The 26014-nt window shown below is 35.7% G+C and overlaps 3 protein-coding genes across 5 annotated transcripts; 1 reads left to right on the top strand and 2 right to left on the bottom strand.

Moving 5' to 3' along the window:
• The first annotated feature begins 410 nt into the window (after window positions 1–410).
• Window positions 411–4590, top strand: LOC132614019 (vacuolar iron transporter 1). Its single transcript, XM_060328352.1, has 4 exons — window positions 411–731; window positions 1731–1816; window positions 2626–2740; window positions 4147–4590. Exons 1-4 carry the CDS (start codon window positions 511–513, stop codon window positions 4442–4444), a joined length of 720 nt encoding a protein of 239 aa, XP_060184335.1. The 5' UTR covers window positions 411–510; the 3' UTR covers window positions 4445–4590.
• Window positions 4591–5918: 1328 nt separating this feature from the next.
• Window positions 5919–7073, bottom strand: LOC132615674 (uncharacterized). The gene has a single exon (XM_060330286.1). The coding sequence runs from the start codon at window positions 6343–6345 to the stop codon at window positions 6136–6138; it is 210 nt and encodes a 69-aa protein (XP_060186269.1). The 5' UTR covers window positions 6346–7073; the 3' UTR covers window positions 5919–6135.
• Window positions 7074–8329: 1256 nt separating this feature from the next.
• On the bottom strand, window positions 8330–17008 carry LOC132613478 (two-component response regulator ARR14). 3 transcript variants are annotated; one of them, XM_060327500.1, is made up of 7 exons: window positions 15491–15653; window positions 12137–12289; window positions 11667–12065; window positions 11499–11575; window positions 11409–11417; window positions 9938–11119; window positions 8330–8803 (listed from the first exon to the last, which is right to left on the bottom strand). In XM_060327500.1, the coding sequence occupies exons 1-6, from the start codon at window positions 15636–15638 to the stop codon at window positions 9938–9940; spliced, it is 1968 nt and encodes a 655-aa protein (XP_060183483.1). In that variant the 5' UTR covers window positions 15639–15653; the 3' UTR covers window positions 8330–8803. The 3 variants fall into 3 exon arrangements, with proteins under 3 accessions (XP_060183483.1, XP_060183485.1, XP_060183484.1); XM_060327502.1 differs by lacking the exons at window positions 11409–11417; window positions 15491–15653 and adding an exon at window positions 16467–17008; XM_060327501.1 differs by lacking the exon at window positions 11409–11417.
• Window positions 17009–26014: the final 9006 nt, after the last annotated feature.

The following is a 26014-nucleotide window of genomic DNA, read 5'->3' as shown; positions in this document are numbered from 1 at the left end:
AATCGTAATCTTAAAATATTTAGTTAATCTAATTTAATTTAGCTTCAAAATTTAATCACATTGACTATCGAAAAGCGAAGAATATCACATAAATTGAACGAACGGACTGAAATTACAGCGAAGAGTATCTCATGAATTGGACGAACAGACTGAAAATACAACATCTTTCAGATGGAAATATTACTTGAAACGGTGGAAAAAAAATTCATCCTTTTTAAATCTCTTTATTATTTTTGGTAATATATCAAGTTTTAAAAGTAAATATTAATGGTGAATTATATACATACGTCTTTTTCCCAGGAATCTCAGTTCGATTACGTTGCCAATTAAACCTTACCTGCTTTCCATAAAAAGCCAAATACAAACATCATCTTCCACCTCCACTTCTTTTCCCCCTATAAAACAACAATCACAACACAAAACACACACACACAACGCAAAAAAAAAAAAAAAAAGATTCTTGTTTTTCTTTTCGTATTCATATTAGTACTACGTAGTACAATAATCTACATGGCACATGAATCTGAGAAATCTTTATTGGATCAACACAAGGAAAAACATTTCACTGCTGGTGAGATTGTTAGGGACATAATCATAGGAGTTTCCGATGGATTAACGGTTCCATTTGCATTGGCAGCGGGGTTGTCAGGGGCAAATGCGTCATCTTCTATTATTTTAACTGCTGGTATTGCTGAAGTTGCTGCTGGTGCTATTTCCATGGGACTTGGAGGGTATATATTCTTTTATTTCTTTCTCCTTTTTTTAGAAAAATATTTACAAGTACGGTATACGGCGGCGAATTCAGAATTTTAACTCAATAGTATGTTAATTATTACTAGTATGCTAGTTACGATTTCGATTCTATTACTACTGTTGTTTCTTTTATTTTGGTTATACTATTTTCTTGAGCCGAGGGTATATTAGAAACAACCTCTACTCCATAAAGGTAGTATAAGGTGTGCATATACCTGCCCAATCTAGACTACTTGTGGGATTACACTGAGTATGTTGTTGTTGTTATTTATGTTTTTTAGTCGAACTCAAAATTTATATACTTGATACTATATTTTTTTATTCGACGTGAATCCAGAACTTTTAGTTTATCGATTCTGGATTATAATTCTTTTTGCTTATTGAGTTTTAAATATAGTATTTATACATATTAAATTAATTTTTTAATACAAATCAGGATTTGAGCCAAAGCTGGTTCTGTGGAATCATAACTATAACGGTGGCAACCCCAAGACTTTATTAGTGAACTCATTGTATTTTTAATACGAGTTTAGAATTTAATATTTGTTGAAATTTTAGTGATTTTTCTTGCACACAAAATGTATATGTGTGGGTGAAAAATGTATTCTTTTTGTCACATGTGTGTATTTATGTTCCATGTCAAAAATATTGGGTTGTATGGGTCCATTCACCTATGACTTGAAATTCAACCTTTGTGAACTCAACTATATTTGACTTTTGCATAAACGGTTCAAAGTTCATAAAATGTGGGGGTTGTGATAGGTTAATGACTAGTCTAAATCTTGAATTATAATGAATCTTAAGGAGTAATAATAGATGTGTTTTTTCTTTTCATGACATATATTGGAGTTAGCATTTTAGATAGTTTATCTGCTGGTTTGATATCGAGTTTTTGCTGCTTGATTGATGTACAAGTACTTGGACTGCTAAAACTTTATACTAATCATTGATTCATTCCCTTTACATGGATTTTGCAGTTATTTGGCTGCCAAGAGTGAGGCTGATCACTATATGAGAGAGCTTAAGAGGGAAGAAGAAGAAATCATCGCTGTACCTGATACAGGTATAAATTCTAATGTCACACTGTGGCATACATATGATTTTATGCAACCAATGTCAGCCTATATCATAACTGAGCTAGTGCAGAGTTGTGGATTTGAGATTGTGGTGTTTTTACAAGGCTTTGCTAATTCCATTCCGAACTGATGTTTTCTTTGCATTATTTTTCAACTGGTATCGTATACATATAATTTCAAAAAATATATGACTATATATTTAATAATTTTTTTTGGTGAATCGATGTCGGATGTCACTACTTGAAGCAATGTGCGTGCGGCACTGATTGACATTGTTATCACATAAGTTTAGTTGAAGGAATTTCTTTTCCCTGGCATTTAAAAGTGGTTGGGAATCTGAAAGAAATTCTTTTTCATATAAAGTGTCACCTAACTCTATATAAAAAGTTTGAGATGACCATTTAATGTTTTATACTCTGTCAATTTTTGCTTGTTTGTTTGTTGTTCTTTTCATTATTGTTTACAGTCCATTGAAAAGAAGGATCCCTTTTCATACATTCAGGATGGCATGGCTTTGTTATGCACATTTACTTGTTACCCATTAGCATTCACTTCTCTGTCCCTCTCACAATATACACTGGCTAGATTTTTTCGGGGATGGTGTGGGAGATAAGGAAGAACGTGGATACATCATACATATAAGACATATGGATTGAATTTCAGTAACTAGGTATATGAGGGGAAGTACATATGGCTAGTATTTTTTTCTTATTGTTAAAAAATGTGTTAACTTGCAAATTACTTTGGAAGGTTACTTTGTTTGACACAGCTTGTGGTATATTGGTATAAATTGCAGAAGCAGCGGAGATTGCAGAAATTTTGTCAGAATATGGGATTCAGCCCCATGAATATGCACCGGTGGTAAATGCTTTGAAGAAGAACCCACAGGCATGGCTCGACTTTATGATGAAGTGAGTCTATTGTAATCTCTCTTTTTCTGCTTACTATTGGGTGGAGAATGCAACTAAGTCAAGATTTTCTATTACTATACATCTATGCTTGCTTTCTTTATGCAATATCTAGTTTTTTCAAGTCAACTAATGGGCTGAGAGTTACAAAGATTAAGAAATGTATGCTAAAATCTCATAAAATTGTTAATTCTCTTCAAGAAAGTTAAAATTGTAGTTTTAAGGTTCTTCTGGTATGTGGTAATGGTCAGGAAACCAAATTGACAGTTTACAATGTCAGCAGTCAAGAGACTCATCTGGGACTTACATATTTGAAAGTTTCAACACGCACGAACGGAGCTGTACGTGACATGTTTGGAGATTTTAGTTTTTGTTGTGTTAGAGTAGGAGAGGGATATGGAAGTATATGAGTTCCATCTGAGACTTGAGGGGAAAGAAAAGAGCATTTGAGTCCGATTTGGACCACAGAAGAAATCATGATTTGGGAACCTTATCGCAATCTACTTAATGGCAGGCCACTCAAAGTGGAGCAAACACTTTGAATGGTTTCTAGCTTTTCTTTTATGATGGTCCCTCCATTTTATTTGGTATTTAGCTGACCGATCACTCCTTTTCGGACCCATTCTTCAACTTTATTCAGTTAGTAGGATGGATAAGTTTTAACTTTCTTGTTTATCTGATCAATCATGGCCCCATAGAAGCTTTAGGCCTTGACTAATCCAGAACAAATTAAACAATAGTGACAGTGTTTGGATTGAAATTACTTGAGATGGTAGAATTAAATGTTCTCGATGCAAGTTGCTGTAGATTTCTATCCAAAAAGATCTTTGAATCACCGTTTGATGAAGTTACTCGTGTTAAATGGTTCCTTTTCGAAATCCTTAACTAATAAAGTCATCTAAAGCTTCAAGTTCTATTCATTAGAACCCTCCTTAAGTCATTGCAAGAACATTGCCATTGCCAATATCTCTTCTTTTTTCTTTTTTTCCTTTTCAGTTTTCTATATTTCTTGACGGAGTTGGATAAAAATTTCATCTGTCATAATGGTGAATATGATGATATTGCTTTGACCTTCTATTTGAATTGCTTATTGATCTGGCTTCTTCTAATCACATAAAGTCCGCTACAATCAGTGACGGAGCCAGAAATTTCATTAAGAGGATTCAACCTTTATAAAAATAGACTATATCAAGCTTGTGTTTCAAATCAAGGGGATTCAACACTTGTATTTATCATGCATTTATTATTTTTGGCTTGTAATATATTTGTATAATAATTAATTTTTTGAGCAAGGGGTATCATATGAACCCCCTTGCTTCAATGTGGCTCCGCCACTGGCTGCAAATACTGCGATTTTAGTTCTCATGGCCGGACCAACTTTAATACGAAGTTTTTTTGTTGAATGACAGATTTGAACTTGGTTTAGAGAAGCCAGATCCAAGGAGAGCGCTTCAGAGTGCATTTACCATCGCCATTGCTTACATCTTGGGAGGATTAGTCCCTCTAATTCCATACATGCTCATTTCTATCGCAAGAAAGGCTCTCATCGCCTCTGTTTTGGCAACTATACTGGCCTTACTAATCTTCGGCTACGCCAAAGGCCACTTTACTGGAAGCAGGCCATTTAGGAGCGCTTTCCAGACAGCACTAATTGGAGCAGTTGCATCTGCTGCTGCTTTTGGCTTGGCCAAGGCTGTTCAAGGCTAAGACCTTCACATTTCTGTTTCTTGTAATGTAGCTTTTTCTTGTTCTCATCTTTGACAATGTAGACCTCTGATCTTTCTCATTAGTTTTTTGTCTGCCATGTTATGGTACATGTTGGGGCATTAATTTTGAATCACGCTTTCTGTTAATGAGCATTTTGCTGTTTCCTTTTTTACAAGTGTATTTTAGCACATAATATTCCATGATATACCGATAGCCATTTCAACTGCGACAACCTTCCCCTACTATGCTCCAATGGCGGAGGACACTCATTAATCTGTGATTATAATCACGGATAACGCGTTTTTGTTAGGATTGTATATATCTTATCTTCCAGCTCGACAGACAGAATACCAGAGATCATCTGTGTTAGCATAATCTTAATTTACTTGGTGTATACCAAGTGTGCTATGACCTTGTGGTTCCTGATGTTGTGCATGGTATTTGTTCTACAAGAGCCAAAAAGGGGAAGTTTTTATCAGTTCATAAGTTCCAATCCTCCATCTCATGCTTTGTATCGCCGTTGTACAAAATCCCACATCGAAAGTCTAAGAGCGTTTAAGGCTGCCAACACTGATCTCCATGTTTTGCTCAATTCCAACAATAAGAACTTCCTATAACACCTCCTTTCTTTTAAGGTATTGGGATGGATCCCTTCAAGCCTCCTTGGCATGGGAGGTCGCATGAGAAAAGAAAACCGTTTGTATAGCATTTTTTTCAACTTACTCGAGGTAAGGAAGTAAAGGAACCGATAGCTTTTTTTTACCTATTATGTCTTTTACCAGATGAGCAAAAAGTAGTTACCTTTAGCCTGATCTTCCTTATCAATTATTGATGTGTATTCTAGTGATTGACATCATGGCACTTCCTACATCTCTCACCTTAGATACATCAGGCTTCTTAGAGAGTTGAACTTGGGTTGCATAGTTCTTTGAGATTCATTATTAAATGAAATAAGTTTGCTATTTCATACAAGGTGCTTTAAAGTTTGGACCAGATTACAAAAGCTCACTCTTGGTAATGATCATGTTATATAATCTTTTTTGTGTAGTCCCGATTTCATTAGATTATTATTATTGTAATCCTCATATTTGAAATCTTGTAGCCACACTATTCTTGTCCTCCGATAAATACAAATGAAACACAGGAAGGAGTGGTGTTATGTGAAAATACAAGTAATTTATCACGTAGTACCCGAGATACAATACAAATCGCCGAGAATTTGTTTGGATAATTTTTATTTATCGTTTAATATATCGCATTGTATTGTATTTATTGTTTTGAAAAATACAATATTTGGATAGATTGAATTGTTTTCCATCGTTTTATAATACTACGTACCAGCAGTCTGAAGGACAACTTACAATACTAAAAAGAAAATATAGTATACGGGGTAGAGTCATTATAAAAAACAATAAGGTAAAATGTAAAATATGATTATTAAAAAAAAGTTAGTGCAAGATGGGGGGGGGGGGGGGGAAGGTAACTACGCCATACCCACCAAATCGGTCATTACATAAAATGACATTTCCCATTGTTACATAACAACGAATATAAAAATATAATACAATATAGATAACACTCAAAACAACCATTGTACTTATAGTAACAATACCATAAAATACAATAGGTACAACCATCCAAACAAAATAAAATACATTCAAATGCCAAGAGAAGAAAAAAATTATTAAATTCTAACCAAGGTAGAGATGAACTTTAACGGCGAGAAAGAAGACACAAACAAGAGCAAAATAGAGCAAAGCATGAATCATAATGGCAGCTCCACTCGTATGAAAGTTTCCAAATTCCACACAATGCTTATGCCCTGGCAGTTGAAATAACAGTCCTGGTGACAAGAGGACAAACAGTATCACTGACACCAACACAGGACCCCAGTCCAACATTGTTAATTTCCTAAGTTAACAAAAAATGTTATATAATTAAAAGAAGACAGGAATGGAGATGATGTTGAGAAGTGGAAATGGGAGTAGTTGCTTATATAGGGAAGTTTTGAGGGTACATTAAATGGGACAGAGAGAATATGAGACTTTGAATGGAAGAAAACCACAATGGAAGTGTTGGAAAAAGTAAATGAGTATCTCACAAGGGAATGTTCCTCATGCATTGCGAAGAACTTCAAATTTATAACTGAAAAAGCTTGTAGGATTCTGGGAGATACGTCTAATTAGTTACTTTCTTGTGTGCGTGGAATATTCTTACGATAGTAATTTTGACACGCCTCAAGGTTCGTTCAATTTTTTTATTTTTTTTAATTTTTTTTGGTATAATTTTCTTACAGACAGAACACCATGACTCTCTGATGGGGTGAGGACATGGGTCAATTCAATATTAAATTTTATGAGTTTCAATTGTTAAAGTTACAATTAAATTTATTCTACTTTTAAAATTATGAAAATTAATTGTATATAACATTAAATTTTATGTAAAAAAAAAACTAGTTCAGTTGAACTGAGTAAATCACCATAGAGGGAAATGAGTTTTAGTTTTATACATGTTAGTGCAAATAATTTTTTTCCACACTATCAAATCATTCAATGATATCTACAAGTAAGCCTCTTTAAAATATACAATTTGGAATCTTGAAACTAAGAATGTACCTACTATAATATATAGGTAAAGATGATTCGGTAATGTAAAAATTTTGTACGCTAACAGTATATATTAGTATTTAATTAGATTCACGGGGAATTAGGAAGTGTGAGGGGGAGGAAAATGAATTAGTAACTTGGATACTCGGTAGCCGTCCCATTTCCCCTACATGCGTATATTAGTATTTAATTAGATTCACGGGGAATTAGGAAGTGTGAGGGGGAGGAAAATGAATTAGTAACTTGGATACTCGGTAGCCGTCCCATTTCCCCTACATGCACTTTGCTTCTTTAATTTCCAACTTCAATGCCATGTTCAAATTTGCTTATAGGGTTGGCTACACTTTAGTATTTTATGTCTTGTTTAAGAGTGTGTTTGGTACGAAGGAAAATATTTTCTTGAAAATAAATATTTAAGTAAAGAAAAAAAAAATCTCACAAGTATTTATATGTAATCTTGAAAAATACTATGAGAGTGAGGATGGAAGATCAAGCGGTGGGTTGGTTAACAGATGACGAGGGTGGGGTTTGGAAACGTTTAGGGGTGAGGAGATAATGAATTTGAAAATCACTTACGGAATTCGCTTACTCCCACTAGGGAACTCATTTTCATGATTTATAAAGAACTAATTTCCCTAAAAGTATTGATTCCAAACTATTTTGATCAAGCAAACATGAATAGGAAAAGATTGTGTAAAAACTATTTTCCTCCATACCAAACACACCCTAAATTTTGAACTAGTTTTTAACTCACCCTTAAGCTAGCCTTTCGAAGTTTGAATCACCAAAATATTCTCATGCAAAACCTTCGTCAATATTGTCCTTTTAATCGTTGGTGACCAAAAGTGATACAATTTCAATCTTGAATATTTCAACCCAAAAACCAAGTTAACCACAACTTCTAGCCATATTAATTGGAAATAATAGGTATTCCTGCTCGCCACTAAGAAGGGTTGTCATGGAATAGTAGGTACTTCATTCTTAACAAGAGGCCTCGAGTTCAAACCCTATATGAAATTGCTAGGAAGCGCTTTAGCCCCCCAGTGTGGAACTTCCCAATGCATATCCGAATTTAATTGGGCAGCAATGCGAGCACTACACCGGGTGAGAAACCAAATGATAATAGTACGTTTACATGATTGCAATTCAATCTTTCACATTGCAGCAAATTGAAAGCCCTTATCATAATATTGACCTCTCTACAGATACACTGCTGGTATAAATGATTTCCATGTTTCACCAGCAAGCTCATAATGAAATTAAATTAACAGCAAGCTAGTAATGGAAAACATATACTCAATTTCAACAATGGACGTTTTTATCATCTGCAATAGCTCGACTACCAAAACACCATACATGACTAAACATTGAATAGCTCCACAATGATAATGGGATAGTATCATCAAGAGGATATTTAGAAGTCTGTTGAAATTTCTTAACGCAGATTTATTTCTAATAAGTAGTGGAAAGGCGAAAACGTTGCAGAAGAATACATGCAACTTCTCCATATACTTACAAAGAAAGTATTATACTGCATTTTATTTCCTAATATTAGACTGATAAATACACAGGCAAAACCCTTTACCTACATTTCAGCAATCAAGGGCATTGCGATTAATGGATCTCGGCACTATAGGGTTTTACCCTAAGATAAATATAAGACTTCAAAGTGGGATCTTGCAGACATTTACTGGCAGAACTAAATGTTATGATCCATGGAGAACTTGAGACCTTCCCTGGACAAACGGCAATCCTGCAGAACATGAAACGAAAATTAGCTATTTGCCAACATTAGAAAAGAAGCAAGTGCGGACACAAGATCCAAAACCCAAGTACATAATAATAATCACCATAAAGAATAATAAAAGATCTTATTCCAGAGGAATTGAGACCAAAAAAGGGGATTAAAGCTCCTAACAGTAAAATGTCAACTTCTAACATCCATTAGTGGATGACATGCATATACACCATCACCAAGAAAGCTGATACAGTAAGACATTTCAAAAGAGGCGCCAATGTCATCCATATGACCAAGTACATTATCATAGATTGGCAACATTGTGTAATATATCTGGTGGGATCAATGCGCACCTGCCATAAATCTGAGAAAATGGGATAATGGCAAGGTAAATATGTAGCAAACCACGGGATAACTACTTATTTCTCAAATCGCCTTCAAGTAGTTCTTTTTTTTTTTTTCTCTTGGGTGAGGGGATGGGGCTTGAAGGGAACAGATGAGAGTAAAAAATAAGATGACCAATTGGTTAATGGGGAGGGTGACCCATACATAATAATCCATAAGTATCCCATCAACAATTCTATATTCAACCCGAAGGACCGAGAGCCAGTTACAGACGATTAGTTGATATTTGGACAACAAAATGGTCTGACAATATTGATACCCCCGCAGTCTGAACTCTGAAGTACAAGCAAAAAAGAATCTCTCCTTTTTTTTTTTTTTAGGTTTGGGGGGGGGGGAACAAGTAACAATCTAACTTAGATTGCTTAATTCTTTTCAGTTTTAAAAAAATACATGTTTAATACAGTTTTAAATATTACTCTGAATCACATATTTAATCATGGAAATACTTTTTTCAATTCTTGAAAATTTTGTTATAAAAGAGAAGTGACCCCAACTAGTAATAGTGACATTAAAAGGTACTTTATTGGACAAATGGAGTACTTAAGAAAATGAGAAACTGTTAACCCACTAAAGCAAGTGTTACCCTTCAGTTTATACAATCATAGTATAGACTGATAAGTCAATATGATTTTTGATCTCCTACTTATCAAAAGAAACTACTATAACGCCTTTTACGTGATAATCATTCCTCTTCGACGTTAAGAGACAAACTGTACATCAAGGTGGTAAAAGTTGTCGCTTTACCTAGTCACTGAAGACACTCATAAGATCACCCGGTTGAAATTTTTGAAAAATTGCTGCACCAACTTTAGCATTTTCCATGATATTTATGTTGGGCTCCTGCTTAACTTTAGTGTCCTCACGATAGATTTTTGCAGTATTCAAATTGCACATTTGCGAATCAGACTCGTCTACCGCAAAACGACTGGGAATGGAGGTACCTTTACCAACTCCAGGATTTCTCATACGTCCCTGATCAAGAACCTGGCTTGAGTTACTATTATATGGAACTGGCGAGCCCAAATGGTCTGGAATAGGGCCTGGAAGTTGTTTAGAAGCACCAAATGCCGGACTCGAGTTATGAAGCTGCAGACCAACACTATTGTCAGCATTTATCGAGCATGACGGAGAGAGAGAACCTGCACTGGAAAGCCTGTTTAAGACACATTCTGGTTTGAGTTCCCTGTCTAACACTTGCACCACACCTGATGAAATATTTGATTGTGGCGAGAGAACTCCGTAATCAATCACCGAAGATTTACTCAGACTGCCGGCACGGCTGATGGAAGCAGGGCTATCTCTCACTTGGAAATTACCTGGCGACTGAGAGGGCAATACAACGCAAGAAGGTCGCACATTAATTGAATGGTTGGCCTCAGGAGGACCACATTGCCTATGTTGCTGTTCCAGCTGCTGCTGCTTTTGCCATTGTTGCTGTTGTTGCATTATTGCCATTAACATGTTGCTGTTCGGAGCAGCTAGCGCAGCGGGATTGCTGCTAGGGACCATACATATATTTTTTGCTCGCCAGGATCCAAATCCTGAATGAACATCCTCAGCAGACATGATAGGTTGAGAAAGATGTTTAGAAGTAGAAATGCTGGGAGGGCATTTCATCAGAGGCTGACCATAGGCCACAACTTGGTCAACAGGCATGCACTTTGCTTGCTGCAGGGAAGCTTGCAGGAGATTCTGTTGCTCCACTGCTGGTAAAACCGAGTTACTTGTCGATCGACCTAAAAGCTCGGCATGAAGAGCTGTCAAAGTTTCAGGAGGAATTTGGCCAGAGGCTGCCAGAGCTTGAATGTCAAATCTCCCTAGTGAACCAAGTTTTGGATTCTGTTCTATTGGCCCACAGAAGGTACTGGGGAGGCCACCCTGTTGCTGAACTACTCCACTTAACCTCTTCAAGTATAGCCTAAATTTCTGCATATTAGTCAACAGAAAGAGTTTAAAACATTCTACTGTTGAAGCTAGAATTTGATGACCAGAAAGCCAAAAACAGCATGCGTCCTAACACAGATTATTGATGGATCACATAGCACCATGACATGCCCATAAGGACTTGAAAGGACTATGGCACAAGCAAGGTTTATGGGTGACCAAAACAAACACTACATCAGGACACGGTACTTAATATTTAGATTTATGGGTGATAAACACAAAAACTACATGATGTAGATTCGTCTTGGTGAAATAGGAAGAGCATCTTTACCTGATTTTCCTGAAAAGGCAACCAGAACACTTGCATTAGGTAGAAAAAAAGGGTACATTGACAACCTTAAACATGCATAAAAATTCGAACCTGCAGATGGCTTGCCACATTTTCTCTTGTCAAACCAGGGACATTCATCAGTTCAAGGATTCTCTTAGGTACAGCCTCTGCAAAGAAGGAAAAGGGAGCAAATTAATATATAAATAAAAAAAATAAAAACTGAACTAACTGAAAAAGTCAAATGACCGAAGTTCATACTATCAATGCCAAGTTGGTTGACTGCACTAACAAATTGCTGATGAAGCTCCACTGACCAAACTACGCGTGGCTTTTTTGTAGTACTTGAGTCATCATTTTCCATTTCAGTGTCATCTTCTTCTTTGGCATCTCTTTTCTTTTTCTGTGGTTTTAGCACTCCATCTGCGCCTTCAATTACAGAAGAAGCACATTCAGCATCATCACTTCCTCGCTTATGCCGATCATTATCATCCAAACTACCAGAACATTCATGCTCTTTACTGGAGTTATATCTTTTCCTAACAACGTGCTGCCAGATATTCTTTAGCTCCTCGTCACGTATAGGCTTAATCAAATAATCACAAGCCCCATGTTGAACTCCTCTCATGACAAGGTTGGTTCTTCCATCACCTGACATCACTGTAGAACAACAAAGTATTTAGGATACAGATGAGGCATCATGTTGCCACAGCAGGAGAAGCATCACTTACTTATTACTGGAAGGTCCATTTCCAACCCAACAAGCTCAAGAAGTTTAAAACCATCCATATCAGGCATATGAACATCACTCAGTACAATATCAAAAGTCCCCCTCCTTTCACGTAATAGGTTTAATGCCACTGAAGCTTGGGTACAACTAGTAACTGCAAGCAATTCAAAATAGTTAATTTATTAGACAAAAGGTGCAAAATTAGATTTGATTTTCATAACCAATAGATATGTAAACAAACATTAAGATGATATAACCCTAAACCAGCACAGTGTATCAACCTGATACCTCGTTTTGACTATTTGTGTTTTGATTCGTGTCTTGAGCATGTAAATATGTTGACATAGTGATTTGTGACTTGTAGGTATGGTTTGGGTAGAGACCGAGGGGTTTGGACCTGTTTCGGACAAGTTGAAAACTGAAATCCTGATCTGATATCTGGTGCCCGTTATCGCAAGGTCTGGACTACGATCACAGAACAGGGACACCTAGCGAGGGATCGCGTTCGCGAAGAATCAGGCCGCGATTGCGGCGGGGCTTGACCAGGCCTAGCTTTTATTATCAGGTATAAGGAAGATATTTTGACTCTTTAAGCTTTTATTATCATCCACTAAAGATCTTCAAGCTAGAGTAAACCTTAACCTCTTGGGGAAAAAAGATCTTCAAGCTAGCATATCTAAGTTGGATTATGAAGTAACAGAGGAAGAAGGTTTTAAGGAACATATTGAAGTAAACTGAAAAGCCAAGAAAAACAACTCTCAGTGTCGCAGGAGGTTGTCATAGGGGATTATGCAAGAAAACTTAAAGCTATTGTTCTCGATAGTTTTCTAGACCAACCACAAGAGAACTTTAGAGAAGATTGTCAGAGGCTTATGTAAAGTTCATTCTTGACAAGAAGCTAGGAGCTAATTTGGAGTCCACTACAGACGGAGGGCCTCTCAAACATTTTGGGTATGGTTGCCCAGACCCTAACCTTATGTATACTGAGGAATTCATGAAAGTATGACAAGAATGGATCTGACTTTGGTGCTGCAATTGATGGAGATGGTGATATAAACATGATTCTTGGAAGTCATTTTTTTTTCACCCCCTCCGATTTTGTATCAAATATTGCTGCTAATGCTCGTGATGCTATTCCATATTTCCAGTCTGGTCCTAAGGATCTAGCCCGACCGACACCCACCAGTGGTTCTCTAGATTGTGTGAGGTGCCAGCTAGTTGGAAATTCGTTGGTAATCCAAGGGATGCTAGAAAATTGTCAATCTATGGCAAGGTAAGCTTTGGAACAGGTTCTGACCACATCCTTGAAGAAGATGGTATATAGGTTGTTTTAGCTTGGGTTTACATAATTACCAATCAGAACAAGGACAAAAGATCAGGGAAGTATTCCAATGCTCGTTCATATAATGTGAGATTTCATATGCTGATGAGGAAAAAGAAAGTGTGCGAAATTTACAATTTCTCTATTCTTTGTTGGATAAAATTATCATGGCATATCTAATTCTTTTGCTCAAGTGAACTACAGAAGCATTACGGTTGGTACAAGTTGTGTGTGTTTTACTAATCTGCTCCACCTCATTTCCTGTACACTAGTGAGCACACTCCTATATTAACTATAATTCCAACTGCAGGTGTATATGCTAATCATTCAAGACAGAAAGTTCTTGGAGCATTAATTATTCATGTTATCTTTAGGATAAGTCAAAAATGACCTCTGCTTTGGATGTGATGCTTCTCGCAGCCTCCAAGTATTCACTGGAGCTTGTTCCACCTTCTTTTCATTTAAAATTGATTGGCATCCTAGACTACTTGGAGGTGTACAAAGGTGAAAACTTACACAAGGTGTAAGAAGTACTTTTTCCATTTTTGAGTACACGGCCCTTGGGATCTGCTTTTGGAAATAAACTATTGATGACATTGAGAAAGCAGTCATACTCCCTAGTTCCCGCGCGGGGAAGAAGATGAAGAGTGATTCAAGAACGAGAATTCTTTTTTGATGAGAAAAAGGGGATCCAGAGTGATTCCAAATTCAAGGACGAGCATTCATATATTCAACGGCTTTTCTGTTTTCACAACTTCCATTTTATCCGGATGGAGCTAGGTTCCTCATTTGCTACATTATCACCCTAGAGGACAACGGTTGTTTGATGGGGAGGGATAGGATATGATATGAATTTCTAGCACATGACTACTCACGTGAATAGCCATTTAGCACCAAGTAGTTTAAATCATTTAAGATAAATTACTTATGGCTTAGTTAGCGGTCCGTTTTAGCTGCTCTAATACAGCTAGCTAGGTCTATAAATAAGGTCTTCCCATTCCATTGTAATCATGCTTTGAGAAATCAATTGTAATCATGTTTTGAGAAATCAAGTAACCCTAGTTTAGTTTAACTCTCAAACTCGTTCTTGTAATTCCATCTCTATTGTATTTTTTGTTAAATTTCAGTGACTCCAATTTGAGATTGTATCATATTATTGCGAGGTGAACAATAATAATTAAAATGTTATGCCAGGACTGCCTATTTGTCTTAGAAACTCTTATTCATGTATTACTAACACATGTACTCTCGTTCCACATTCTATCCCGATAATAATACATAAATTTCCTCATAAACTATGCAGGTATTAAGTTTAACACCGCCAAACAAACGATACAATGTTTATGCCAAGATTATCTTTTTCTTCTGCAACCAACCAAATATTGCATTAATTATTAGGGTATTATTTTCTGGGAAAATTATAGTCAAATACCACTCGGCCATCTAGTTTACAAAGTATGCACACAGTGTATAGGTAGTGTACAGTTTATACTACTAAATATACATATATTATACATACTGATACATATAATATACATACCTATTAACAACATATACAACCGAAGTGTATCGGTTGTGAATAATTTGTCCATGTTTGGTAAACTAGATGGTCGAAGGGTACATTTACGTAAGTTTCCTTATTTGCTCCTGATACAAACTACCAAAATTACTGGGAAAAGGGCAGCCCGGTGCACTAAGCTCCCGCCATGCGCGGGATCCGGGGAAGGGCCGGACCACAAGGGTCTATTGAAATTACTGGGAAAATTTCAAAAATATATAGCTTTTGAAAATTATTACGCCACGTAGCCCAATATACAATATTATACAACATTATACCGGGGGGGGGAAGCATTATAATAATGTATCAACCTAGTTTAAAGTGTATAAAAGGTGTTTATACACAAATATGAGCTAAACCGGGTAACAAACACAAATTATGGGCTACGTGGCGTAAATATTTTCAAAAATAGGCATAGAGCGTAATTTTCCAAAAAACAAAACCTCAATTGAAATGAAGTGGTTAAGGAAACAAACCAGAATACTTGCATTTGCGAAGCATTTGCTCAATAATTCTTAAGCAAACGACGTCGTCATCAACAACAAGGACTCTTAGCCCTACTGGAAAGTAATCAGTAGCTTCCGACTTACACGTGGCACCTTCGCCACACATACTACTTGCCATCAAAAGAGTAGTTAAATTACAAATTGACACTGGCTCCACTGAACTGAACTGGTTTCATTTACAAGTGAAGTGATCCTATGGTAGTAGTGTTTGAGTGCATTGAGAGGTTTTTACGGTTTTACCCCCGGGAACAGGGGCGGAGCCAGTAAGGGCCACGGGGTTTCACCCCTTCGGCGAAAAATTACACTGTATATACAAGGTGAATTTTTTATTTTATTTTATGTATATATAGTAGATGTTGAACCCTCTTCACTTCTTCGTTTGTCTACTTCTTTATATTTTTGAACCCCCTTATTAGAAATCCTGGCTCTGCCACTGCCCGGGAAGGAAAAGGGTTAGATCCAGAGTTAGAGCTGAGGGTATACAGTGTATTATTGATACATAGTTTGGTACATTGTTTCAACCTATGTATAACTAATACATAGCAAAGCAAGGTTATTAAGACCATGAATACATGCATAAGCATGGTTAAAAACAAAATTGCCCTTGAAGTACCTCAAAGCTAAACAATGTTGAGGGTATTTTTGTACACAAATAAGGTGAATTTTTAGATTTTTAATACACCACGCCAAACATTGGATAAGAAATAATCTCAGCATAACTAATGTCTGCATTACTAATCCCATTCCGAGCATTATTAATAGACCCTTATTCAGTACTATTCTTACACACCCTACCAAACGATCCCTAAGCGAATTGATGAAGTTAAAGATAAAGTAAAAGCCATAAATTCATGGTTAAATAAAAAATAAATTAAAAAATTAAAAAGAAACACACACACACACACACACAAAATTGAAATTTCAGTGGTTGAGGAAATTAACACACCAGAATACTTGCATTTGCGAAGCATTTTCTCAATAATTCTTAGACAAACGACGTCGTCATCAACAACAAGGACTCTTAACCCTACTGGAGAGTAATCTTTAGCTTCCGGCTTACACGTGGCACCGTCGCCACTCATATTTGCCATTGAAAGAGTAGTTAAATTACAGAATTGACACTGGTTTCATTTACAAGTTAGGTGATCCTATTGTAGTAGTGTGTTTGAGTGCATAGAAAAAGGGTTAGATCTAGAGTTAGAGTTGAGGGTATTACACTGTACGAAGTGTAATCGAAGGTTAAATTAGGGTTTTGATAATTTGAGAAATGTAAAGAAGAAAACACATGGGATGGGTGAAGGTGGGGGGGTTTGGTGGGGGTGAAAGAAGAAGGAGGTCTTAAATGGGGAAGGATAAGTGTCACAAGAAAGATTTTTGTCTTTTTGTTTTTCTCCTCTTTTTTCTTTTTATGGTTTAATCTATCAATAATAAATAACAAAAATATCCATGGACGATGGAATTGTGATGCTATAAGTTGCTGGCCAACTACTTGAGAAGACTGAATTACTATTCCTAATGTGATAATATGGCACCAAAAGAATTCCTTCAAACAATCATTTTTGTTCTTCGCTCTACCATTGGTACTTTGTCATTCCTTTTAACAGTTTACAAGCATCATTTCATCTGCTAATAATATTTTGAGTTGGGTAAGATACGGATCCTTGACTACAAATTCATAGAATCATATTCCATCACAAAGCAGTTACAACATTATTCTTCTGACGCATTTGTTGATTGTTTGATCTTTAGGTTCCGATTCTCTTCTAAAACAACCAACTTTATTATTGTTGTGCTTCTATTCCCTTAAATGACTTTCTTAACTTATTACTTTAGATGTAATTCTTATTACCTTATTTTTAAGTTTTTGGTAATTCATTGATGTGTTATTTTTTCCTGATAATTATTTTTTAATTATTTATTCTCTTCTATTTTTTTTTATTTGGTGCATGAGCGTAATTTTACTTACCGTGTGTGTTTTTTTGGTAATTTATTCATGTGTTATTTTGATTGATAATTATATTTTTCAAATGATGTTGTTCTCTTCATTTTTGGTTTCATTATGCTTTAGGATCTGGAAGTGGAATTTTCTATTTTGATCTCCATAGGTATGAGTTTTCTGGTAGTGAAAGCAAGTTTGTTAAGGTATTATAATTTTAGCTGCCTCTCACCATCTTTTTGTCTCACAATATTCCTATTTATATTTCTGTTATTTCTCAGTTTGTGTGTGTGGTTTTGTGTGTGTGTGATCAGCATAAATAAATAGATTAATTTTATTTATTTATTTAGATGTTTAATCTTTTATTTCTAAAGTTTTCTTCTTTCTTCTTCTCATTTAGTTTATCATAACAATATGTTGTTTTTATAATATTTCAATTCTTATTTGTTGAAAGTTATTAATTAGTTATTTCATGAAATAGTCTAAAACTGATCTCATCAGATCGAAGGACTCCCGTGTGATTGAATGGATGAAGATAAAATGTAAAACATAAGAAAATAAGAAAGCCTTGAGGAAGTCGTTGGGAGAGGAAGATGAGAACTTCTATGTTACAGACAAAGATTTAGTTACAAAATAAAATAGTTATGTATATCATAAGAAAATAAGAAAGCCTTGTGGAACTTGCTCTTTTATTATTGTACTACGACGGATTCTCACGTTCTCTTTCTGTAACAGAATGAAAAAGTGTGTTTCTACATCTATGTATATCATTTTTGTCAGCTTCTAATTAATTTGACTATATTAATTTTAATCCCCCTTTTCTTTTCAGTAATTTTTAATGGTGTAACACACGAGTTTTGTTAGAACCGATATCCTGGAAATCTTAGTAGTGTTGGAAACCATGCCAACAACATATTTTTCATAGCTATCGATTGTTAAAGCCAGAGTGAAATATGATACAGGTCTAACACATTAGAAGCCAATCAAATAATAAGCATGTAATTCTTTTAGAGTTTTTTATAATTCATTTCATGAATCACACAATGTTAGATTTTTATGTGAGTAAATAACACATGGTAGTATTTGGTATGCAATGAATTCACGTGAGAATTTTTTTCAGTCGATTAGTTGTAAAAACTATCGATATTGTGTAATGTATCATCAAAGTACATGTTATCGCCATACAAATCAACTTTTATACAAACATTTTTGGATAGAAAATAAAATAAAATTTAATTTAGAGGATTTTGAAAAAAAATCCACATACAAAATGAACGTTGTTTTGACTTTGGCTAGAGAATAATGAGAGAGAGAGATTGTATGTCTCCTAAGAGAATTCTGCTTTCAACTTAAAGAAAGTGATGAAATTCATACTAGAAGGTATTTACAGAAAGAAACACATTTTTTAAAGTTTAGTATAAAAATTGGAAGAGTAAATAAGGTTTATTTCAAGAAAAAGTTATAAGATAGATTATAAGATATTTAGGGTACTAAACTAGTTTTGTTACATATTTTATATTAATAAAAATTATAAGATATATCCTCTATTAAAACTATTATTGTCATTTTTGACCGCGCGAAGTGCGGACAACTTCACTAGCTGAATAAGTAGAGCAGTTTTCAATTGTTGTATACATAAGAAGTCAATTTAGTTTATTTGTACATCAGTTCAAAATTGAATAATACATCAATCTCACTTTTTTATACTTGTCTCTGTTGTATTTACCAGTGTTTTAAAAGACAGTTTCAAGACTCGCTTCGGGGCTCGCCTCGGGTCGAGGCACTGGCAAAACGCCCCGGCGCTCACGTGCTGGACTTAGTTCCTCTGAGGCTTACGCCCTAAGTGCCCAATTGTACGCCCTAAACACACTTAATGCCCAATGACGAGGCCAACGTGCATAGAAAAATTCGCTCGTACTCTGTCAAATTCTAGTATAATTTAAGATATCATCCCACAGAAATTGGAACCACCTAGGCTACAGATGCGTATTGTCTTGGGTACTATTTGAGAGAATCAAATTGATGAAAGGAGAGGTTTTGAAATTATAAATTACTTAAAATAAAATAAACAACTTATTAGAAAATTTAAAAAGAAAAGAGTTGGGAGTCGTTGAATCCACTTGGTACAATTATAATAAAATCCCATTCTATTAAATTGCACAAAAGAATAAAAAAACTTATGTGACTTGATTTGTGTTATGAGGAATAAAGACCTCTTGCGATTAGTCCTTAAAATCACTAAACTTATTTGAAACAATCCCTCCGCGAGAATTAGAACTGAAAGAAATAAGATAGAGACCCCTCAAATCATTAAACTTATTTGAGTCAATCCCTCCGTGAGAAATAGGACCGAAAGAAAAAAGATAACAATTTTAAACTAACAAAATTATTTGAATTAATCCCTCCGTGAGAATTAGGACTAAAAGAAATAATATTGAGATTTTTGAATCGATAAACTAGCTTGAATTAATCCCTCCGTGAGAATTAGGACTAAAAGAAGCAAGATCAAAGATTTGAATATCAAGACATGAAAAAATTAAAGTAAAGATAATATTATAACATCATACCAAGCTTCTTCAACTATTCCAACAAAAACAAACTACTCCATTAAGGAGTATGTAAGAAAGAAATTAAAAATAAAATACTACTCCTACAAATATAAAAAAAAAAAAAAAAAAAAAAGAGAAATAGAGCAAGACTATTTCTGATGTCTTTCTCCAGATTGGATTATATTCTCTCTAAGCAAAGTGATGCCTCTATTTATAGGAAAATATAGTGTCTCCCTGTTGACACCCAATTTTGTCCCGCCTGTCCCCTCGAAATACCCATTTTTCGCTTCCAATATTTTGACGACTTCCAAAAAATAATTATCTGCATTTTTTACTATAATTATTAGTTTTTATTAATACCGGCATTTCATTATCCTGTCATTATCTTTACTGCCGTCACTACTACCGTTATTATCATTATTATTAATATTATTAATTTATTATCATTATTATTATTGTTAATAATAATTATTATTAATTATTATTATTCATATTATTACCATTATCATCATTATCATTATTTATCATTATTATTATTAGTACTATTATTATTATTATTAGCATTATTATTACTGATATTCGTTACTTTTATTTATTATTAGTATTATTATTTTACGTTTCAGCATACGCATCGCCTTTATTTTGCACAATTAAATGATGGCGTTATTCGTTGTTTAAAATATTATCGCACGGCTATTACAATATCATATAATTTTATTACCTGAGCCCTAACAATTACATATTTTATATTTTGGTAATATTTTGTCGCACTCAATATATTGTTAATTAAAATGGGTCTTTTATTCAAATTTAGAAGCCAAACTATTTCTTACACTCAGTCCGTATTTTGATCTATCGGACCCCAGATCGAAGTCCAATCAACTCATAAATATTTTTGACCAACCTATATTTTTATCCCAATTTTCTAGACCAGTCCAGGTTTTAATTCACTAGCCCATTCTTTTAATACCCGGTCTAAAAATCGACCCAGTCCACAAATGGACCGGGTCCGACCCATTTTCCGTTCAAAATAAGGGAAACCCTAATAGGGTTTCCTTTCATTTTTCCTCCGCCGCACACCCCATCTCCTTTCCCCTTTTCTCTCCTTCCTCTCTCTTCTCCCCTCTTCTCTGCTCCCCCCATTTGTTCCTGTTCCCCACCACCGTCGCCCACACCCGCTCCCATTTCCCTCTGCTCCCCACTTCACGTTGTCCCTCGCTCTTCTCTCTCTTCCTCTCAAACGAAAACCCCAGTCCACCATATAAATAACCCGATCTTGAATCGGTGAAAGGGGGTTCGAAAAATTGGAAAAATTCCCTTAAAAGTGGTCCACCATAAAATCCTTTGAAAGATTAGATCTGTTAGCCGCTGTAATCTTATTTTATTATCGAGCCGAAATACTATTTTTTTCTTTTCTTCGTTTGCCTTGGTATTGCTGTGAATCCGAGGCTCGCAAGCTCGGATTTGGTAGTGTTCGAGTGAGTATCGAAGGCCCCATACCCACTTCGCTGCACCCGAAGAAGGTAATACACCTTCCATTAGTTAAATTTTTAGCAAATGTTTCGAGTGCTTAAACTACTTATGTGATTCGTTTGATCAGTCACGATCTAGTTCCTGTTTGTGTTTGTTTTAGTGGCATTATGCACGATTAAGCTTAAGTTAATCCTGCTTCTAGTACCGTAGTCGATCAGCTCAATGCTCTGCATCAATTCGGGTTAATCATGTGCTAGTTGGGTCTATATTGATTATTTAGTCTTCATTTTATTGGTTCTATACATTAGTTTCTAGTTCGCCAATTATGTGGATGTGCTTACTTTTAGTGGTTATGCAGTGTTTCATTTTATGTCTTGTCTTGATCAGTCGTGCGTATTCAGCTTATAGCAATTTAAGTATAGCTTGTATGTTTAATAATTATTGTTCACATATCAGTTCAGTAGCTATTGGGTTGTGCCATACAGGTCCAACTTTGGGTTGTTTGTGCATCAGTTGACCTGTGGTTTGCCTGGCTATACCTTTATATGACATCATATATTGGTTTAGGTTTATTCTTATTCTATATGCTATTTTAGCAGAAATCCTGTCAATACAATTGTACATGTCTTTTTAGAGGTTTAGCAGTTTTAATACGAAAGTGAATGTTGTTTAGTTCTGGTGTCTCTTTCATATTGGCCTGGCCTATGCATATTTATCTTTTGTGCCTCTGTAGTGGTTGGTTTGATTTGAACCCCTTTTTATGTCATTTGTGTCATGGTAACCTAATTTAAAATATGGCAAGTGCCCTCCTCGTTTGACTGGAATATATTGTTAAGGTCAGTTGGTAATTAAGAAGAAATGAGTTTCAACATGTTGGACTAAGTCACAATCTTATACTATGAATCTCATCTATCTACACTAGAAATGCCAGCCTTTGTTTTATATTGTTCGAATTCCCTGAATATGAGTTCATAGTACCCTAAAATCATTGTTTGTTCTATGAGAATTTTGATAAGTGTTTAGCACTAGCATAAGCTCATCTGATCTACTTGGTTGAGTGTGTATTAATTTAAGTTAAACATTAGCCTGTTTCCCTTTGCCATTTTTAAGTTTGGTTGTTGTTGCAAGCTATATCTAGTCAAGATATTAACATATGGTGTGGCCTTAAAATAGTTTGGAGCTACTGCGGAGATTTCAAATTGATGACAATTTTAAGGATATAACTTTGGTTTCAATATAGTTTGTTTGAGTGCCTAGTTTGTGGTTGTCTTCTTTTAAGAACCTGCACTGCTCTTGTTAATCTCAAGATTAGCCCTCAGTTGGACTTTAGGATCCAGGATCATATATTGCAGTTCTGCCATGCATTTGTAGGTCATACTATCATTAGCATTTACCCCATATATTTGGAGTTCTATCTACATTAGCTTAGCAGCACATCTCTGTTCCCAGCAGCATCATTATGTCTTCCTTAAATTACAAGCCTGCACCCAATATGCATAAATTTCGACTGTTATGTGTGCCTTCATAATTTCTGACTGAAATCAGTGAAAATGTCATGGTTCTCTGAGAAACAGACAAATTCCAGTGCACCTTTGAGTTGAGGCTCACTAAAAAATGATAGTTGCAGGTTGAAGGGATCATTCTCTGTTATATATAAACATGTCTTTATTCACTAATGTCGCTCAAGAGCATTGCATGGATCAGTTTGAGTGCATATCTCCATGTCATACTTGTTTAAACCTGGAAGTTGTGATACTGTCATATTCCATATAAAAGAAAAAACCATGTTTTACTCAGTCCTTTAAATAGTCATGCCAGAATAAAAGGGGTGCAAGCGTGCTTCTTTAAATGCCCTAGAGGGTCCAATGTTTGGTCTGCCCATATCCATGTTCAAAGTGTTCTTGCTTATTTTTTGTAACATTACATATCTGCTTGCCTTTGTATGTGTTCAATTTGTAATATTGACTGGAATCTGTATGAATAATGAGCTGCTGCATCTGGTTAATATATTAAAATGAGAATGCCAAATATGCATGATTAAAATGCCATGTCTGATATCTGCTGCTGTGTCCAGTAGTGGTAACACTATCTGCTACTGTCCTCTCCATGTGTCTGTTAAGTTGGGATTGGGATCATGATATTTACTTATGATAGTATCCTCTTGACTCTGTGTGTAAGTCCTATACAATTCCTCTCCAATTGCCTTTGTATGAATCATCCTACATCATATTCCTGTATCAAGACCTGCAATTTGTCTTGTTTAAGTCGTATACAGGTGCTTGAGTTGCAATTGCTTCCTCCATAAATTACCATGTCTTGCCTATGATGATGTATGCATAAAAGGTTTTGGTTCTGTATATGTAATACCAATTTGCATTTGACATGGATACCCTGTCTTGCATGCCCCATTTCCTGACTAGCCTGTTACTGCTTCTTTAGAACTTGCCATTTCATGATCTGTTCTGTGGCTTAGAAATACTTGTTCTGTCCATGTTGGCGTCACTTCAAAGTTATAAGATTATCCCATTTGTATAAGTGGAACCTGTACTCATGTAAGAATGTCAGAATCTGAACATTAACATTAATATATGGCTATATGCCCTCATTTGGCTGGTTACTTTTTTTTGATTAATCCACATCTGAGCCTAATCCCTATAGAAATTAGGAATTAGTTATAGTATAAAAGGAAATGGTTTGACCCCTCGAGTTGAAAGTGAGCCCTGGGGCCCACCTAAAGCTAAACGCATATAAGATGCACCTTAGGTTGCCAGAAAGGGGAAGGTATACACGAGATATACCTGGATATACACCTTAATATACATAATCTACTGATTTGTTTTTGAGTTTAATTTTTACATGCTTAACCTTATTCGTTGATTATGTATTAACTCCTCTTTTCGTTTCATGCATGACCATCGCATACGAGTCCGAGGGACTCGTTCTTCTCCCGCGGGAGTCGCCAAGCTGTTATACCCCATTTTAACCCGGGTTAGAGCGGAGTACGACATATTAGAGATTCCTAAATATTTGTTTAAAAGGAGTCGCCACCTAATTAATTTTTACGGTGAATTAGGACACCTAATTATTAACTAAGGTAAAGCTAAATAAACCTCCGTTAATAGCCTGCTTAATCAGTGTGATTCTAGGTAAGAGTTCTATATCATCCTAAAGGGAAGGGGTTAGGCATCCTTTAGAATCCGTTAACTTACGGTTATCCAACCAAACTTAGGTTAATTAATTAATGCTAAATAAAATGCTTGAAATTTTAAGAAAAAAGGACTAAGAAATGTTGCTTAAGGTTTTTAAGAAAAATATAAGAATGTTGCTTAAGATAAGATTTAGAGAAAATATAATAATTTGCATAAAAGAAAATTGTAAATGCCATCCAAAATAAAACTTATAAAAGTTGCAAAAGACTTTAGGCGGCCCGCATAGGCCTCGGTCACATCACTTCAAAATTCCAATTTTATTTCCGCTTGTAATATGAACTACGCCTGATCTGATTTCCATGGGGGATACGTAGGCAGCCTATATAGGCTCGGTCTCGCCATTTTAAAAGCTCAACATCCCCTGTGCTAGAAACTGGGACAAATTTTTTTTAAGGCATCGCCGCAAGGTAACATCGAGAGACTCGGGAGAATATTGTTCAACAGAGTCGTCGGGCAGAAGAAAACTTCGAAAAGGGGCATTCGCTTTGTTTCACAATATGTCGTGCTCGAAGTCTTTTTTTTTTTTTTTTTTTTGTAGGATGGATTTCATCCCGCAGATCCCTAAAATCAAGATGGTTACTGGCATCCCAAGCAAGTTGAGAGTATGGTGGGAAGACTTAGACTTAGGTAGTAGACTGGCGGTCACAAGGATGATAAAGTTCCTCCCTTCGTTGTTTCAAATCACTCCAGACAAGCATATAATTAGGGCCTTACTCCAATTTTGGGACCCTGACCGAGTAGTGTTCAAATTTAAAGACTTCGAGCTAACGCCCACACTAGAAGAGATAAGCTACTTTACAAACTTGAAATACCAAGGGAGGGGTCAGATTATCCCGCACAGTCAATCGGGAAAGAAATTTCTCCGCTATTTGGGTTTGAACCACACAAAGGAACTTCGGTGTTTCAAAGGTAATTGGGTATCTTTGGACTATTTGTATGAGAGGTATGAGCGTCAAGATGGATATAAATTGTTCAAAAAAGATTTTTCGTGCACCCCCGCTCATTGGCAAGTTAGACGACCCGTCGTATTTGTTGTAGCTTTACTTGGGATATTGGTATTTCCACGTGAATACGGCCAGATCAGCACCTGCATTTGCTCTGTGGCTCGAGCACTTTTTGAAGGGGTTGATGGTGCGCAACTCGCTTTAGTTCCAATGATTTTGGCAGAAATATTTCGGGCTTTAGGGAAATGTAGACGAGGAAAAACGAGTTTCTTTGAGGGTTGCAATATTCTCCTGCAGTTGTGGGCAATGGAACATTTTTATCAGCGCCCGAATATGGCAGATATATGCTTAGGTGAGTCAAACAGGATTACTAGTTTTTATGA

Source organism: Lycium barbarum, chromosome 10 (genome assembly GCF_019175385.1).
Source record: "Lycium barbarum isolate Lr01 chromosome 10, ASM1917538v2, whole genome shotgun sequence".
Lineage (NCBI taxonomy): Eukaryota > Viridiplantae > Streptophyta > Magnoliopsida > Solanales > Solanaceae > Lycium > Lycium barbarum.
Note: the sequence above shows the minus strand (reverse complement) of the source record. Positions and strands in the feature narration are given on the sequence as shown.

Bases quoted from the DNA above. Each gene is read 5' to 3' on its own strand.
- LOC132614019 (XM_060328352.1), top strand. From the start codon at position 511: ATGGCACATGAATCTGAGAAATCTTTATTGGATCAACACAAGGAAAAA. The intron at 1,817-2,625 runs GTATAAATTCTA...TATAAATTGCAG, and splicing joins CATCGCTGTACCTGATACAG to AAGCAGCGGAGATTGCAGAA. The intron at 2,741-4,146 runs GTGAGTCTATTG...GTTGAATGACAG, and splicing joins TGGCTCGACTTTATGATGAA to ATTTGAACTTGGTTTAGAGA.
- LOC132615674 (XM_060330286.1), bottom strand. From the start codon at position 6,345: ATGTTGGACTGGGGTCCTGTGTTGGTGTCAGTGATACTGTTTGTCCTC.
- LOC132613478 (XM_060327500.1), bottom strand. From the start codon at position 15,638: ATGGCAAGTAGTATGTGTGGCGAAGGTGCCACGTGTAAGTCGGAAGCT. The intron at 12,290-15,490 runs GTTTGTTTCCTT...AATTGCTTGCAG, and splicing joins TCGCAAATGCAAGTATTCTG to TTACTAGTTGTACCCAAGCT. The intron at 11,576-11,666 runs GTATGAACTTCG...CCTTCTTTGCAG, and splicing joins CAACCAACTTGGCATTGATA to AGGCTGTACCTAAGAGAATC.